Here is a 15,495-nt window from a genome sequence, read left to right as displayed (position 1 = left end):
GTAACAGGCTACCGCTAGCAAGGAGCTAATCATGTCCCTTTAGTGGCTCACATTATTTTATTAGAACGCGTTATTTGCTTTCCGTGCCTTTCTGAATACAGACACCAACCCATCCCTGCACATCACATCCCCTGCACAGCCTGGAACATAACATTTATTTCCATGATCTGCCATTTTCGCTGTTGTCCTCGCTTGTTTCTTCACAATACCTGCAGAGCTTCTGATGATTCGGCTGTGCAGGTTCGGCTGGCATTTGGCATAGAACATGGGCTGGTATATGCAAATGTTGGGGGCGTAACTATTAGTGATCCCGACTGTTATGTCACAGTCGGTGTTATGTTGTGATTTGCCTATTTTTCAGTGTTTTTTTATTTTATTTTTTTATTGAGATTTACATAAGGAGGAAACAATGGTGTTTGAGGCTCACAGTATGTCATTTCTCTTTCATCAACTCTTTTTATTCAACTATGCCAAGGTAAATACAGTTTTCCATTCTATGGCACCTTTAAGAATCAAGTGTATAGCCCCGTTTCCACTGCAGGAGCTTTCCCCAGGAACTAGGGACTTTGGGCCGGTACTCGGTGTGTTTCCTCAGTGAAATTTGCCCCTCAGAAAGTCCCTGCTCGTGAGGTAGTACTTCTTCAAAGGTCAGGAACTTTTGAGGGCGAGACTTGGGCGCTGAATATGCTGATTGGTTGAGTTCACGCAGCATCGTATTTCAACCACCATATATTCACATCATTTTTTACAATATTACTGTTATTGTGTCATGAAATGTAGTTTTAAAAGAATTTTAGGCGAGAATGTAGTTGTTTAAAACTCAAATCTGCGGTTTATTTATAAAGAAAATGTGCTTTGCTGATTTCGGAGACGTGAGATCCACGTGATCAGCGGGCGCTCAGTGCTCATGTATCCCAACAGGACCACCAGACTATAAAAAAAGTTCCTGGGACAAATTGTTCCAGGTAATTTCGGTGGAAAAGCGCCTTATGTAAACTTTTGAACGGGGTTATTTTTATAAATTCAATTATTTTCTCTTGTGGAATATATGTAAACATCTTTTATGTGAAATATCTTATTCAGGTCAGTACTAAATAAACAATAACATGCATCTTGTATGATCCCTCTTATTTTGGTAAAATAATGAACATTTTGCAGATTCTGCAAGGTGTATGAAAACTGTATACACAATTTCTATCAATTTCATATTGTTGCCATGATGCATATTGTCATACTGCCCAGTCCTAATATCATGTGTCTAATTGTGTTAGAAGTTTTCATTGATTAACAGCCATAAACATTTTGTTTATCTTGTTGAATTACTCTGTACCAAATTGAATCTTGTATTTATCAGGTGTATATTGTCACATGCTCCTTTTAACCTTGTCTACTGTTGTCGTTTTTTTTTTCGATTACTCCTCGGAGTGCAGACACAGCAGGTGTTGATAAATTCAACACTGCACTGCTGATTAAACATAATAGACTGCAACCTCAGGTTCGAGCTTTTTCAGTATTGATTAACAGAGGTGTTAGGTTCACTGTCCCCAGATACTGTATGAAGTTCCCTCAAGATGACCCTGTTTGTCACTCCTTTCAGACTGCAAGCGGCAATGTGGAGGCAAAGGTGGTTTGTTTCTACAGGAGAAGGGACATCTCTCAGAGCCTCATCCAGCTCGCTGACAAACACGCAAGTGAGTGAACTTGAGTGTTTTCCAGGGCAATGTGAATGTATTGTCAAGGAAACCAAGGGCGGCTTGTGACGTGGCATGCATGAGTGGTCATTAGCATGATAATGATAAGTCATTTGAAATTGCTCATGTATATGCGTATGCGTCTGTCTTCTGGTGCCTGTGTAAGTTAGCAGGGGAGCTGTAATCACTGGAGTACCAGAACCAGATGCCCGTAATTGGGCAGCAGGGCTTCCTGATTTCCTATTGTTTCAGGGGCCCTCAACAAATTTGTTTTGATGAACTGGTCACAATATGAGCAGTTTTTCTTGATTCGATGCGTTTCAGTGTTGACTAAATGAAAGACCGTAGGAGAAGGATAAGTGAGATAAATTTATGGGTTTGATGTCTAAGACCACTACTGAGTTTGATAAGTAGTAGCACAGAATGTGGTAGTCATCACATGCTTGCATATTACTGAATTGTACCATTTCCAGTAAAGTAAACAAAGTCGACCTGAACAATTCTTGTTTGCAGTTTCATGTAGGAACTGTTTGTTAGACATATTTTTAAGCTAAAGCAATCCAGCCAACACCGGCTGCCTCTCACTGTTTTCAGACAACTGCCAACATCAATTGTGTTTGAATCAAAATCGAGTACTGTTATAAAACTGATCTAGCTCTAAAATCTGTTTTGGTCTAGCCACATTCAAAGCTATTATAAAATATTTATTGGCAACAATAAACAGCCATGCAATTAAGCTGTGTTAATTAATTGGCATAATTATTTATTAAGCAATTTACACTACCATTATACAATTTTGGGGTCAATAAATTTTTATTTTATTTTTTTTAAAGAAGTCTCTTGACGTCTGTAAGGCTGCATTTAGAGTATTTGATCAAAAATACAATGAAAACAGTAGTATTGTGAACTATTAGGACAATTTCAATAGTTTTATTTTAATGTGTTTTAAAACTTAATTTATTCCTGTGATGCAAAGCTGAATTTTCTTATGATGATTTGCTGCTCAAGAACCATTTCTTAATAATGTCAATGTTGAAAACAGTTGTACTACCTAATATTGTTTAAAGTTATTAGGTGCAACTGTTTTTATTACTTATGTATGTAATAATGTAATTGGATTATTGGAATTATGTAATTGGAATATTGCTTTCCAAAAACTCAAATTTGCTTCAAATGTGCATCCAATCATCTAACCAAATACAGATTCTGAAAGAAAAAAAAACTGTCATGGTACTCCAAAGTCTACAATTTGCAGTAAATTACACTTTAATCATTTATGTTGGTCACAACACAGCACAATAAACACCAAATGGCAATAAGAAGGCTGTCATCTTTAACTTCTGTTTTGTGTATGCAAAAAGTATTTGCATTCGGCTGATTTGGTTGATATCCTCTTTTAATGTGGCCACTAATGCAAACTGTCTGTAAAGTAAATACATGTTTTTCTCATTTATATACTGTATGTGTGGCCATGCCTTTGACAAATTATTAATTCCCTGCATACAGAGGACCTGGAAGAAGAGAAGGAAAGCCCCTCAGAGCCCGAACTCAGTGAAAAACAGAAACATCAACTCCGCCACAGAGAGCTTTTCCTTTCACGCCAGTACGAATCCCTCCCCGCCACACACATCAGGTAAACCCACCCACACATCCATGTTTCTAAGTATCTGATAGAGCAAAACGTGCCATTTAATCTTTAGTTCACATTTTCAGAGGGCAGTTAAGGTAAGATAACAGCCCCCATATATCACAGCACAACCCCAGCCTTTGAGTCACAGTCCTGCATCTATTCTTTAGCTGGCCAGTGGCACCCCAGGGCTTTTGTAGTACCCGCTGTGATTCAGGTGATAAATGCATTAGCAGCCTGGAGCCTGGTGGCAGTGGTTCTAATCAAAGGGAAGCCTCCTATGAGAAACATTAGTGGTGGTGCCGAGGTTTGGAGAGGCCTACTGTGCTCACTGAAATTGATATTGGCCTCCAAATAAAGGAAATGTCACTCCCTTTCTTCTTTCTTTGTTTCATTTTTTTCTTTTGGCTTCTGTGATCCATAAATATTGAGCAGTCATTGTAGGAGGCTAGCTGGCCTTTACAGGGGCTAATGTATTTTGTGTGGAACTGGACACATGTCAAGATGGAGTTCAGTTTTATTATTTTTTTATTTTATTTTTTTTTAGCTCTGTCACCCAATAAAGAAGAACAATTCATGTGTCAACTTAAATTCTGCATACATAAGAGTCAGTCTTAATTGTGATTTATGCACCGGCTGAATTTGAGTTACTGTGATATATTCGCCAATGGTCATTTTTTAATGTTAAAATATTTTCTCCTAGGCAGGACTATCTGTTGTTTTCCAACCAATCACAAATGGGGTTTTAAATAGCTCAGTTGTTTTCAAAAAACTGTAACCTTTTGAGTGACAAGCTACTTTGTCCAAGAAGAAGCTGTTTATTGGTGCCTTCTAAATGAATAAAAAATAAAAATAATATTCTTAATCTTTATTTTTAATGTAGTACACCTTTATTAAGATTGTTAATATAACTATATACCCCCCCCCCCAACCTAGCAACCACGTGCAAGCTCTATCTACATTAAAACATGCAAGTTGTAGTGATTTCTACTGAGAGATTCTGCTCAAATAAAAGTGTAATAAAGCTAGTCTGTTTACTTTCACAGTTGTTTTTGCTGTTTGCTGGCACTGCCCCTTTAAATTAGTATCTTGGCAAGCTTCAGTTTCAAAGTCGCTTCCCTAACAGTGCAGGTTGGATGTCGACGTGGCAGTGTTCATGGTTAAACGCTCATTCGGAGGAGCACAGAGTGATTAGCATCAGTTTTCCACTCTTCAATAGCTCTATAACGTTTCTGTTCAGCACTTTCTCATTGTCTGTGTCTGTCTCTTATCTGTTTCCTGTCTGTACCCTATCTCCTTTAATTTCCTGAATTTTATTATAGTCTTCTCACCCATCTGCTCTTTTCTCACCTTTTCATCTTTGCTCATGTCACCATCACACACTCACACGTTCTTCTGTAATCTTGCACCTAGTGTCTCCCCCTTCCTCCTCCGTTTAACTGTGCTGTGGATTAGAGGATCTGTGGAGACAGCTGGATGCAGAACATAACACATGGGGCTGCGTGTTTAATCATTTATTATCTTTTTTTTTTTTTTCTTTTGGGGTTGTGAAAATAGGGGGAAGTGCAGTGTGGCCCTCCTGAACGAGACAGAAGCCGTGCTCTCCTACCTGGAGAAAGAGGTATGCAGGTTTTTACTTTAAATGTTTTGAATCTTAAGTTGAACAGTTGTCTAATTTAAGTACTTTTTTGTCTGCTGCATTTGCTCCCTCTTTCTCTCTCAGGACACATTTTTTTATTCATTGGTGTACGACCCCACACAGAAGACGCTATTGGCCGACAAGGGGGAGATTCGTGTTGGTCCACGCTTTCAGGCTGATGTCCCTGAAATGCTACAGGAAGGTTAGTGTGTTTTATTTATTATGGGTGTCAGTTTAGTTGAAATATTATGAATATTTGGCTCTACTGTTTTTGTCACTGTGACAAAGCTCAAACTAGAGATTTTGGTGCGAGCACAAGTCAATAAGTCAGAGTTAGGTTTGCTTGGCTGGTGGAGCAAATATGAAAAGTCCAGTGCAGTCTATTTGCAGAGGTTTCTGAGACAGGGTGAAATGTGAAAATGAATTTGTGGCATTATATTTAGATGTGCACACATTGCATCAAAGATTTCTTTAACTTTTGCTTTTTTGGCAGTGTTGAGCATTATAACCAATCTCACACATTTCTGTTGAGCATATGAATGCAGTGGCCAATTTAGATTAGTCACTGGTGATTTAAAGAAATCCTTTGAAAACACAGGTTTTTTCAGAGCACGCTCTCAGTGACTGAATTGTGCACTCAATGATTCTCTCTTTATAAACAACAAAATGCCGATACAATGTAAACAAGAGATTAATTTCCCAGTGTAGACATCTTCAGTGATTATAATGGGAGTTTTTTTGTACATAAGTCCATGACCATGTGCTAGACTGAAGTTATGGGCCACTTCAGTGATGGGGATGTTCTTTTGCTTGCTTTTTATATAATTTATTCCTATTTTTAATAATCATTTTGTTCTTCATGCTACTAAGAAAACCAATGTGAAATCTTAATTTTCTAATGCATATAAAGCAATAAACTATATGAATGAATGAGGCATTTATATAGCGCTTTAATGTGTATTGCAATACACCCAAAGCGCTTTACAATCATGTGGGGGGGGGGTCTCTCCTCAACCACCACCAGTGCACAGCATCCACTTGGATGATGCGACGGCAGCCACAGGACAACGGTGCCAGTGCGCTCGCCACACACAAGCTACAGGTGGAGAGGATTGGCTAGTGTCGTAGAGCCAATCAAGTGGATGGGGATTATTGGGAAGCCATGATTGACAAGGGCCAGTGGAGGGAATTTGGCCAGGACACCGGGGTTACACCCCTACTCTTTACGATGAGTGTCATGGGATTTTTAATGACCACAGAGAGTCAGGACCTCGGTTTAACGTTTCATCTGAAAGACGGTGCTTTTTTACAGTATAGTGTCCCCGTCACTATACTGGGGCGTTAGGACCCACACAGACTGCAGGGTGAGCACCCCCTGCTGGCCTCACTAACACCTCTTCCAGCAGCAACCTAGTTTTCCCAGGAGGTCTCCCATCCAGGTACTGACCAGGCTCAGCCCTGCTTAGCTTCCATGGGCAACCAGTCTTGGGCTGCAGGGTGATATGGCTATGGCTAATTCATGAATGGCTCTTAAAGGGCCATGACATGGATTTCTAAAAATTATTTTAATGTTCCTTGAGGTTTGCTTATGTTAATAGTTTTTTGAACCAAAAAAAAAAAAAATGGAAAAATGATTATTTTCAACCCTCATTCTGACCCTCTGTCTAAAATGACCTGTTTTAAGGGGCGTGTCCTTTAAGGCATGCAAGTAGTCTGCCTTTATGATTTTAGGGCTGTGAATCTTTGGGTAGACAGCGAATCGATTCGATTCACAATTAAATTCGATTCAATTAACGATTCGATTCTGCATTCTTTAAGTGCATTCACAGGGGGCAAATTACACAGCAGCCATTATGGTTAGAGAACCATTGGTTAGAGAGAAAAAAAAAACACTTGTCCATTGTTAGATGCTAGTTTGATGATGCAATGCTATGGCATGACATGGCATATGTAGAAATTTATGTAAGCCAAGATTTTAAAAAAGAGCTTTAAAAGTATTATGTATAGGCTAACATTTTGTCACACCAGGTGCATAGCCATCATTTCAGAAGTGATAGAAATGTCAAATACAATAATTTCATGTAAAATAATAATAATAATAAATACAAGAAATAATTTTCTTATCTCTTACATTGAATTTGCTATAAGAAATCAATTACACTGCTGGACAATAATCAATCATTTGTAATCTATATTTTTTTTCCTAATGGTAATTTTATGATTGTTTTATAAAGAGATCACTTCTCTTTCAGTGCGAAAACTTCATCTCATTTTCATAAAATAAAATGCTATCGTATTTAACTTTTCCTCTCCATCGGCAAATGATGATTCTGAAAGAAAAAGCGCCCGATGTCTGTTTGCTATAGCAACAAACGCTACTTTCATGCATCTGATTAACAGATAGGCTAAACCTCGCGCTCTTATTTCAAGGTTTTTGTTAATGCTGTGGTTATTTAAGTTTCCTTCGTATATTCGGTTCAACGACATTGTTAAAACACATTTATCATTCGGTGGAACTGTGCGTATGCTTTAGAGTTTAGACGCTTACATTTCTGCTCCATGCAATAAATGCACAGCCTTCGACTGCTCAGCCTCAGGTAACGTCGTCGGTATGACCGAGAGCCATTGAAAAACTACAGAAAACTAAAACTACTTCACTTTAGCATTACTGGCCATGAGTCCTAAGGAGAGATCACACATCAGCTGCTCAAAAAATGTGTCAATGAGACGAATGGAGCGCGAGCGCAATCCTGTGACAGGCGGTAAATAGTGGAGCGCGTGACGGAGAGATGTGAGTCACGAACACTGTTCAAGGTCTCCATTATTTAGGCTTGTAGTAATTTAATGAGTATATATTTTGAAAGCATTGAATTCGCGATTCATTCGATTCTTAGCGTTTTAAATCGATTACTGTCTGAAATCGACGATCCATGTTTCAAGATCGATGCATTCGTCAGGGTTTGTAATCGCTGCATCGAGAAAACGAGTGAATCGTTACACCCCTATATGATTTGCTAATGTCATTGCATAGTGAACAGTATCAATGCTCCGCCCAGTGTTTTGAAAACATGATTAAAATAAAATGGTTATTTCCAGACAAAGCATTATGAAATCATTTATTTACGGTTTGTGATGCAGCTGCACTCAGATCTAGTACCGCTTCTTTCAACAAATGTTTCTTTGTGAACTCTCTATGACACTGACTGTGCCTCGTTTACTAAACAAAATCCTCAGACATGATCCGGGCTGCCATTTAAAAATAAACTCTCCACTTGTTCCATACGCTGGGATTCATCTGATATCTGTACAAAGACGAGAACAAGCTGTTAAACCAAACGCATCAAAATGAATGTTCTTTCACTCCATGTGTCCTGACAAAAGACTCGAGTACGTGGACTGTGTCCGACGCAAACTCGGATCTGTTTATTGTATCCAGTGTTGACAAGATAGTGGCAGTGATTGTAATTTCTAATTGCTTTTGAAGTGACCGCATTCAGCATGATCAAGTGTCAAGCTGTTAAGGGACCGAACGCCAGTGGGCGTTGCCTGTGGTGAGATGACTGTTTGTTGATGTTTTGCTCTGGAGGCAGTGTTTATGCAAATGTTTGTGCGCCCTTGACGTCATCTGGCACCATGATTAAATGAATTGTTTTTTTGTTTTAAGCTATAAAACTTTTAATGGCAGGATATTTTAATGGTACAAAGACCTCTTATAAGCCAAAAGTCATGACCCATTTAACTAGTTTTGTCTGTGTAGCCTACAAGAATATGACAAGAATGTTTCCCCACACACATTGTTTGTATTCTTTTAATCAGCATCTTTTATCATCTGTTGGTGTAGTTTTTGTGGTTTAATCTGCATTGTAGTCACTAGTCAGATTTCCATTGGTGGCTCTTTAGCCAATTTGGTATGTTGAATGAGCTGGTCAGCTTAGCAAAACGGTGCACAAGAAGAAACTGAACTACTGTTACCTGCTGGTGTGGAAAGTTTTTTTTTTTTTTTTTTTTGTCACACACAGATGCAGAATGTACATGCTAGTTGGCTGTAGTCTTTGTGGTGTGTTCAAGCTCAACTTTTTGGCCAGTATGCAGGCGGCATGATCCACTAGTTCTTTGATGTTGGTCTGGTGTCCGGGCCTTTAGACCAGACCAGACCAGATTTCAGATCGAGTTAAAATGAGACTCGTAAGGTATCTTTATATTTGGGGGCTGGGAGGTGATTTATTTTGTGTTTGAGCTGCGAAGTCTGTTTGCTCTGTAAATAGTAGTCTCATGAGGTTGGCTGGCTTAGTTGCAGTGTCTCAATTTTACTTTGAGTTTGGATCGTGAGCACCGGCGCATCTCAAGGAATACTGCACATTTACAGTATCGCCATGTTCACCAGTCAAGTGTGAAATTGCTCTTCTGTCAGCCTGTGATCCCAATATGACTAAGTCTGTGACCCTGTTCCTCTCTCACGAACTTACGAAAATGTCCAGTCAACAGCTCCCATTATCTATAATGAGAGGCCAGTGACAGTCTGTGAGGGAATAATTTTTCAGTTCTGCTTTTAGAAGATAGGAAACTTTTCCAACTACGTAGACAATATGGATACAAAGTGATAGCTATACGGTAAGGAAGGAGATTTGATCTGAACCTACACATTCTGACCTTCTCGTTTAGCATACTTTTTTCATCCAAAAGCGACTGATAGTTCAGCATTTACACAATGCAGGATTAAGTGCTCTGCTCTTCATTCAAATGACAGACTGGTGGGCTGATGATGATAATACCTGTCATCATCATCGTTCTTCATGATCTTGCTAAGCAGGCTGTCTTCCATCATTACCTAACGCCAGGTTTGATTTATGTGTTAATTCCCATCGTTGCCATGGGAACAAATTGCCTGGCTTGTCTTGACAGAATTGTCAATGGTAGATTTTACCCTCTGGTTTTACACAGCCAGCTCTGATTAAAGACATTTTCTCTGTAGGAGAGCCTGATGACAGAGACCAGTCCAAACTGGAGATGAAGATGTGGGACCCAGAGTGTCCGCTGACCAACAAACAGATTGACCAGTTTCTTGTGGTTGCTCGGTATGTTTTTGATGCTTTCAAGATTTTAGCTATGCCATATTAATAAATCAAACATGCATGTTAGTATCCTTTAAAACTGCGATTTTTAACTGTTGTGCTTCAGGGTGAAGATTATACATTGGACAGAAATCTGCCGAAGTAAATGCAAGTGTCAAACACTGAAATTTGATTAATATAACCATGAACTATATATTGATTTTCTTGTGTTTAAAAAAAACAAAACAAAAAAAAAACAGTTGACTTGTCTTGTTTGGTTTCTGAATATCTTTTGAGTTTGAATGGTTTCATGCCTTTGCCAGCCAATAATCACCATGAAAATAGCCTTGATGCTGGCATGGGGTTAAAAAGTGAATAAATAAATAAATTACCAGCCAATAAGTCTCTGCACAAAACACATTGTGATCCAAATATTGATTCTTTATAGCAAAAGGGATATTATATTTTAAATATACCCAATTTAATTGACTTGAGAGCTTACGAATTGGAATCAAATCAAATCAGGAAATCTGTATCGATACCTAGCCGTTACAGATAAATTTGCACCAAACAATTGCATATTTTTTCCCTCTTCTCTCCGTGACCCCATCAGAACAGACCTGTGATCTGTTTTTTGGGTTGTGACCTGCCAGTTGAGAACCACTGCTGTAGAAAACACTGGAAACTGTGTCAACGAGGAAACTGATGGCATAATTAAATTTGCATGATGAATCTGGTGATCTGTGTGCAGAGCGGTTGGTACTTTTGCTCGAGCGTTGGACTGCAGCAGCTCCGTCAGACAGCCCAGCTTACACATGAGCGCCGCGGCAGCCTCACGAGACATCACACTGGTACCCATCCCATCAGCACCATCTGTCTCGCTCCATATATCCACTGGAGATGTTAAAAAAACCTGATTAATTCTCTCCCTATCTGTCTATCTCGCTCTCTTAAGTTCCATGCCATGGACACCCTGCACCGGCACGGCTATGACCTCTCCAGTGCTTTGAGCGTGCTCGTTCCTCAAGGCGGGCCCGTGCTGTGCCGGGATGAGATGGAGGAGTGGAGCTCGTCAGAGGCAAACCTGTTTGAGGAGGCGCTGGAGAAGTACGGCAAAGACTTCAATGATATCCGGCAAGACTTTGTGAGTATGCACAGAAAGCAGAGGTGGGGGAATAATTGATTTGATGCATTTTGATTCGTTTTCAATTGATTCTAACACTATTGTTCAAAAGTTTGGGGTCGATAAGATTTGTTTCTTATGCTTACCAAGGCAGCATTTATTTAATCAAAAAACTACAGTTTATATTGTGAAATATTATAATTTAAAATAAATTTCAAAATGTATTCCTGTGTCATGTATTCCTGTGGTGGCAAGCTGAATTTTCAGCGGCCATCACTGCAATATTCAGTGTCACATGATCCTTCAGAAATAATTCAGATATGCCAAATTGGTGCTTAAGATTCTTATCGTTGTTGAAAACATTTGTGCTGCTTAGTATTTTTGTGGAAACTGATCAGTTTTTTTCAGGATTCTTTAAAGAATCGAAAGTTCAAAAGAACAGCATTTCTTTGAAATAGACATTTTTTGTAACAATTTAAATGCTTTTTCTTTCATTATCGATCAATTTTATGCTTCTGTGCTTAGTTTATTTCTTAAAAAAAAGAAATAAATCAAACTCGCCCAAACTTTTGTACAGAAGTGTACTCATACAGATGAGTCATGCAGAGGGTAAAATCTTGAACTCTGTGAAAATACTTTTTTATTTTATGGTCGATATGATTGTATACGTGTAATGTCACATATTTTAGTACTTTTATGTGCAATATTTACACACAATTTTGCTATGATTTACTAAAAGATTGCGCTGCATCGAGAATCATTTGGAATTCAATCATGAAATGCCTAAAGATTCTCACCCCTAGCAGAAAGATGTCTTGAAAGGTGCTATAGGGGAAAAGAACAGTTTAAATTGGATTGTTACATGTGGTGCTGTTGAAAAACAGAAATGAGGCAGTTTAGAGGAGCAAAGCAAAGAACGACACTTCAAATGAAGGGATGGAAGAGTAGCAGCAGAGTTGAGGTGATTTGAGGCTGAGCGATGGGAAGATTGGACCAGCTGAAAGGGATTGATTTGGAGCGTGTTGCTTCTTGACCTAACTTGAGCACATTTGATCCATTCATTCAGAGACAAGGGTACTTCTTTGTATGGGGGCTGGAGTGAGAGCTTTGGTGTTAGGGTGTGAACGGAAGGAAAAGCTGTTTTCTATTGCTCTGAGAGATGGGATTTTTGTACTCTGGGAATTTATTTCTCAAAATGGAATGAAAAACAACTGCACTTCTACTGAGCCGCTTTGTAGCACACAATAAGAATCACTTGTTCAAGAACACCAGATAGTCCCTTAGAGATCAACTTGGTGGGGTGGTTTAAATGGTGCACTGGTTTTCTCTTACTCTTTGTTTCCCTTTCTGTCTTAAAGCAGTCATCGATAGTGATTGATTTGTGCTGTGATTAATAGATAGAAGAGGAGGATACAAAACGTTTAAAACATCATCGACCATTGCAAGTTTCGAATATCTAATTCAGCTTGCCTGGCTGATTCTGCATTCATTCTGTACAGGTAGTTTTAAGGATTTACAAAGTATTGAAATGTCAAGTGGTCTTGGTGTTGTATAATTATTCATAAAATTGTGAAAATGGTAGGTTACATTTTTAACACCTTGTCAAATGTCCAAAGTGCATGTTGCCAGATACCCATTTACAGAATGAGGAAAATTACTACAGATAAAGATAAGGGATTGCAGATGATGAAAAAAGGCTAAATTTCTCTCTTTCTGTTAAAACACAGTATTTCTCATTGTTTTATTAAACGTTATTTTATTTGGTTAAAACAATTCAGTTTATTCCTCGTCGGGTTCAAAAACCAGAAGAAAGGCAGAGAAACCAGCTATTAAAATACATAGCAGCACCTCAGGATGTAAATCTAAATGTTCTTCTTAACACCAGCTGTCAGCCCAGAACACCTCTGTGTTCATTTTTATACTCTGCTCACCCTCGCATAGATGTGGGCCAAAAGTGGGGGCTCGGCCAGCTTTATATTAAGATTTCTTAAATTCTTTGCACCCGTTTCATGCACGTTTCCTTGCACTCAGCAGGTGCTCATGAATAATCATGCACGTCTGCATGCGATTCTAGACATAACATGCTCAAAATAAATATTCTATAAATTCCGACCACTTAAAGAATTAGGACAAGAGCTGTATCTTCAGTACAACGCCTCTTTATAGTTTTTGACATCTCAACCTGTGTTTTATTTCAGCTTCCTTGGAAGTCGCTGACCAGCATCATTGAGTATTATTACATGTGGAAAACCACAGACAGATATGTTCAGCAGGTGAGCAGCATTTTTAGTTTAAATAGTTATGCTGTGCTTTAATAGATTATCTTGAATTATCTGGAAATCTTTCTCTGTTTGCTCTGACTGTCTTTGATCTGGCTTTAAGCTTAATATTTATAATTTTGCACAGAAACGACTGAAGGCAGCTGAAGCAGAGAGCAAACTGAAGCAAGTCTACATCCCCACATAGTGAGTTTTAGCATCTCTAAAATACCATGTACACCATGATTCCAATGGTCCTTTATATTAGTATCAGTCTCAACTGCATCTCCAGTGGCTGCTTGTGATCGGATTTCGATTTTGCATGTTTATAAACCTCTTGTAAAAGATTATAGTGTGAAATCTAATTTGGTTTTTGCCTCACAGCAACAAACCCAATCCCAACCAGATCTCCGTCAGTAACGGCAAAATGGCTACTGTGAATGGTGCAGCAGGCACAGGCAGTTTCCACACAGCTGGAGGCGGCCGCGCATGTGAGAGCTGTTTTGGTGAGTAAAGACCCTCTTCGCCTAATTACAGTCAACACAGCCATCTAATCAATTCACTGCTTCTCCCGGAGGGCATGCCACACCTTTTGTAATCAATGGGGCTGGATACTGCATTTTTACCCTTTTATCTTCCAATCAGATCAATCAGTGCTGCTGCATCACAATCTATGTGATCAGCAATGATTAGTCTGGATCAATATTCCCTTTTAGTAATGAACTCGAGAGGGATGAAATACACTTTATACTCCCCACTGCGACACCTAATCCTTTCATTGTGTAGGGCCCTATGAAATCCATTTTATTTTTTTCTGTTTTAATTCTTCTGAATTATTTTTTTCTCTTTCTTCATTTTAATGGTTAAATTACATTTTATTCATCAAAAAACATATCTAATGAAATAAATCATGAAACTTACCATATTAAACACCAACTTATTAAAAGTTTAACAAAAATTGTACAAGGCCCTATGAAATGTTTTATTTTTCTGCTAAATAAATTCTGGTAAATAATTTTTCTATTAAAATAAAAATGTTTACTTTTTTTTATTGTTAGTAGTAGTAGTACTATGATTACATTAAGTATAATAGCTCTATCACGGTTTCTTCAAGTTAAACCAAACTTATTTTGACAGGTTGCTGTGAAGAACTATTAGTTTCTATTTGTATATAAGATGATAGTTTTACTCAAAAGAAACGGTAAAATGCTCATGAAGTGAGTTCTAGAGATGTTCATGTACTCATGTATTGAGGCGGCAGAGGCTGAAAACACTGTAAGGGTCTCGTCATTCATTCACACAGACACACAGAACATGCAGGATTCATATTTAAATGATATTTTGCAGCTTAATGTTACACAGACATTAGTGCATATTGCGTTTTGATTTAAGTATACTGACCTACTTTTGATGTATCCATTCAAAATTTGGCAAATTCCTTGACGTTCCACGTTATACAGTAAATTCCATTTATTATGACTGGATTCCACGATTCTGTCCTCGTTTTTGCGGAAATCATAGGGCCCTATTATATTTTTCTTTAGTTTGCAATTACGTTTTCATGAAGGCTGCGTGTTCTTTTAAACAAACGTAGGTACACAGAATTAATTGAATAGGAATGAGATTTTCCTGAACAAGAATGGCACATTATTAGTGCATTTCATATTAATGGGTTATTCATTTTTCTTCTCTGTTTACAGCCGTACAGTCTGCCCAGTGGTACTCGTGGGGTCCTCCTAACATGCAGTGTCGCCTTTGTGTGTCCTGTTGGATGTACTGGAAAAAGTATGGTGGCCTGAAGATGCCAAGCAGAGCTGAGGGAGAAGAGGAAAAAACGCCTCCAAGCCCTGCACCCAATGTAAGTACTGTTCTGACGGTGTAGATCTTCATTGAGCTATTGGATTAGCTAATATATATAGAACTACATTGAAAAAGTGTTACCATAGTACCAATATCACTTGTAAGTAAATTGACTTTGGGAGGCAAAATTTCTGAGCAAAAACACATTGTGATTAGCACAAACCATTTATCCTGGTTGCAAATGAACAGAGGTCAGGGAGGCATCAGGAGTCTTCTCAAAACTTTTAAGAAAGCCATGATACTTTG

The 15,495-nt window shown here is 38.5% G+C and overlaps 1 protein-coding gene across 1 annotated transcript in view; it reads left to right on the top strand.

The window, feature by feature from the left end:
* Window positions 1-15,495, top strand: part of mta3 (metastasis associated 1 family, member 3) — a 32,417-nt gene that overhangs the window by 6,241 nt on the left and 10,681 nt on the right. The window contains 11 exon segments of the mRNA XM_058793523.1: window positions 1,598-1,691; window positions 3,198-3,324; window positions 4,876-4,939; window positions 5,042-5,159; window positions 9,930-10,032; window positions 10,760-10,859; window positions 10,964-11,152; window positions 13,330-13,404; window positions 13,538-13,596; window positions 13,774-13,895; window positions 15,090-15,247. Of these exon segments, the coding sequence (XP_058649506.1) occupies window positions 1,598-1,691; window positions 3,198-3,324; window positions 4,876-4,939; window positions 5,042-5,159; window positions 9,930-10,032; window positions 10,760-10,859; window positions 10,964-11,152; window positions 13,330-13,404; window positions 13,538-13,596; window positions 13,774-13,895; window positions 15,090-15,247 (1,209 nt within the window).

Source organism: Onychostoma macrolepis, chromosome 12, assembly GCF_012432095.1.
Source record: "Onychostoma macrolepis isolate SWU-2019 chromosome 12, ASM1243209v1, whole genome shotgun sequence".
NCBI classification, from domain to species: Eukaryota; Metazoa; Chordata; class Actinopteri; order Cypriniformes; family Cyprinidae; genus Onychostoma; species Onychostoma macrolepis.
This window is presented reverse-complemented; position numbering and strand designations above follow the sequence as displayed.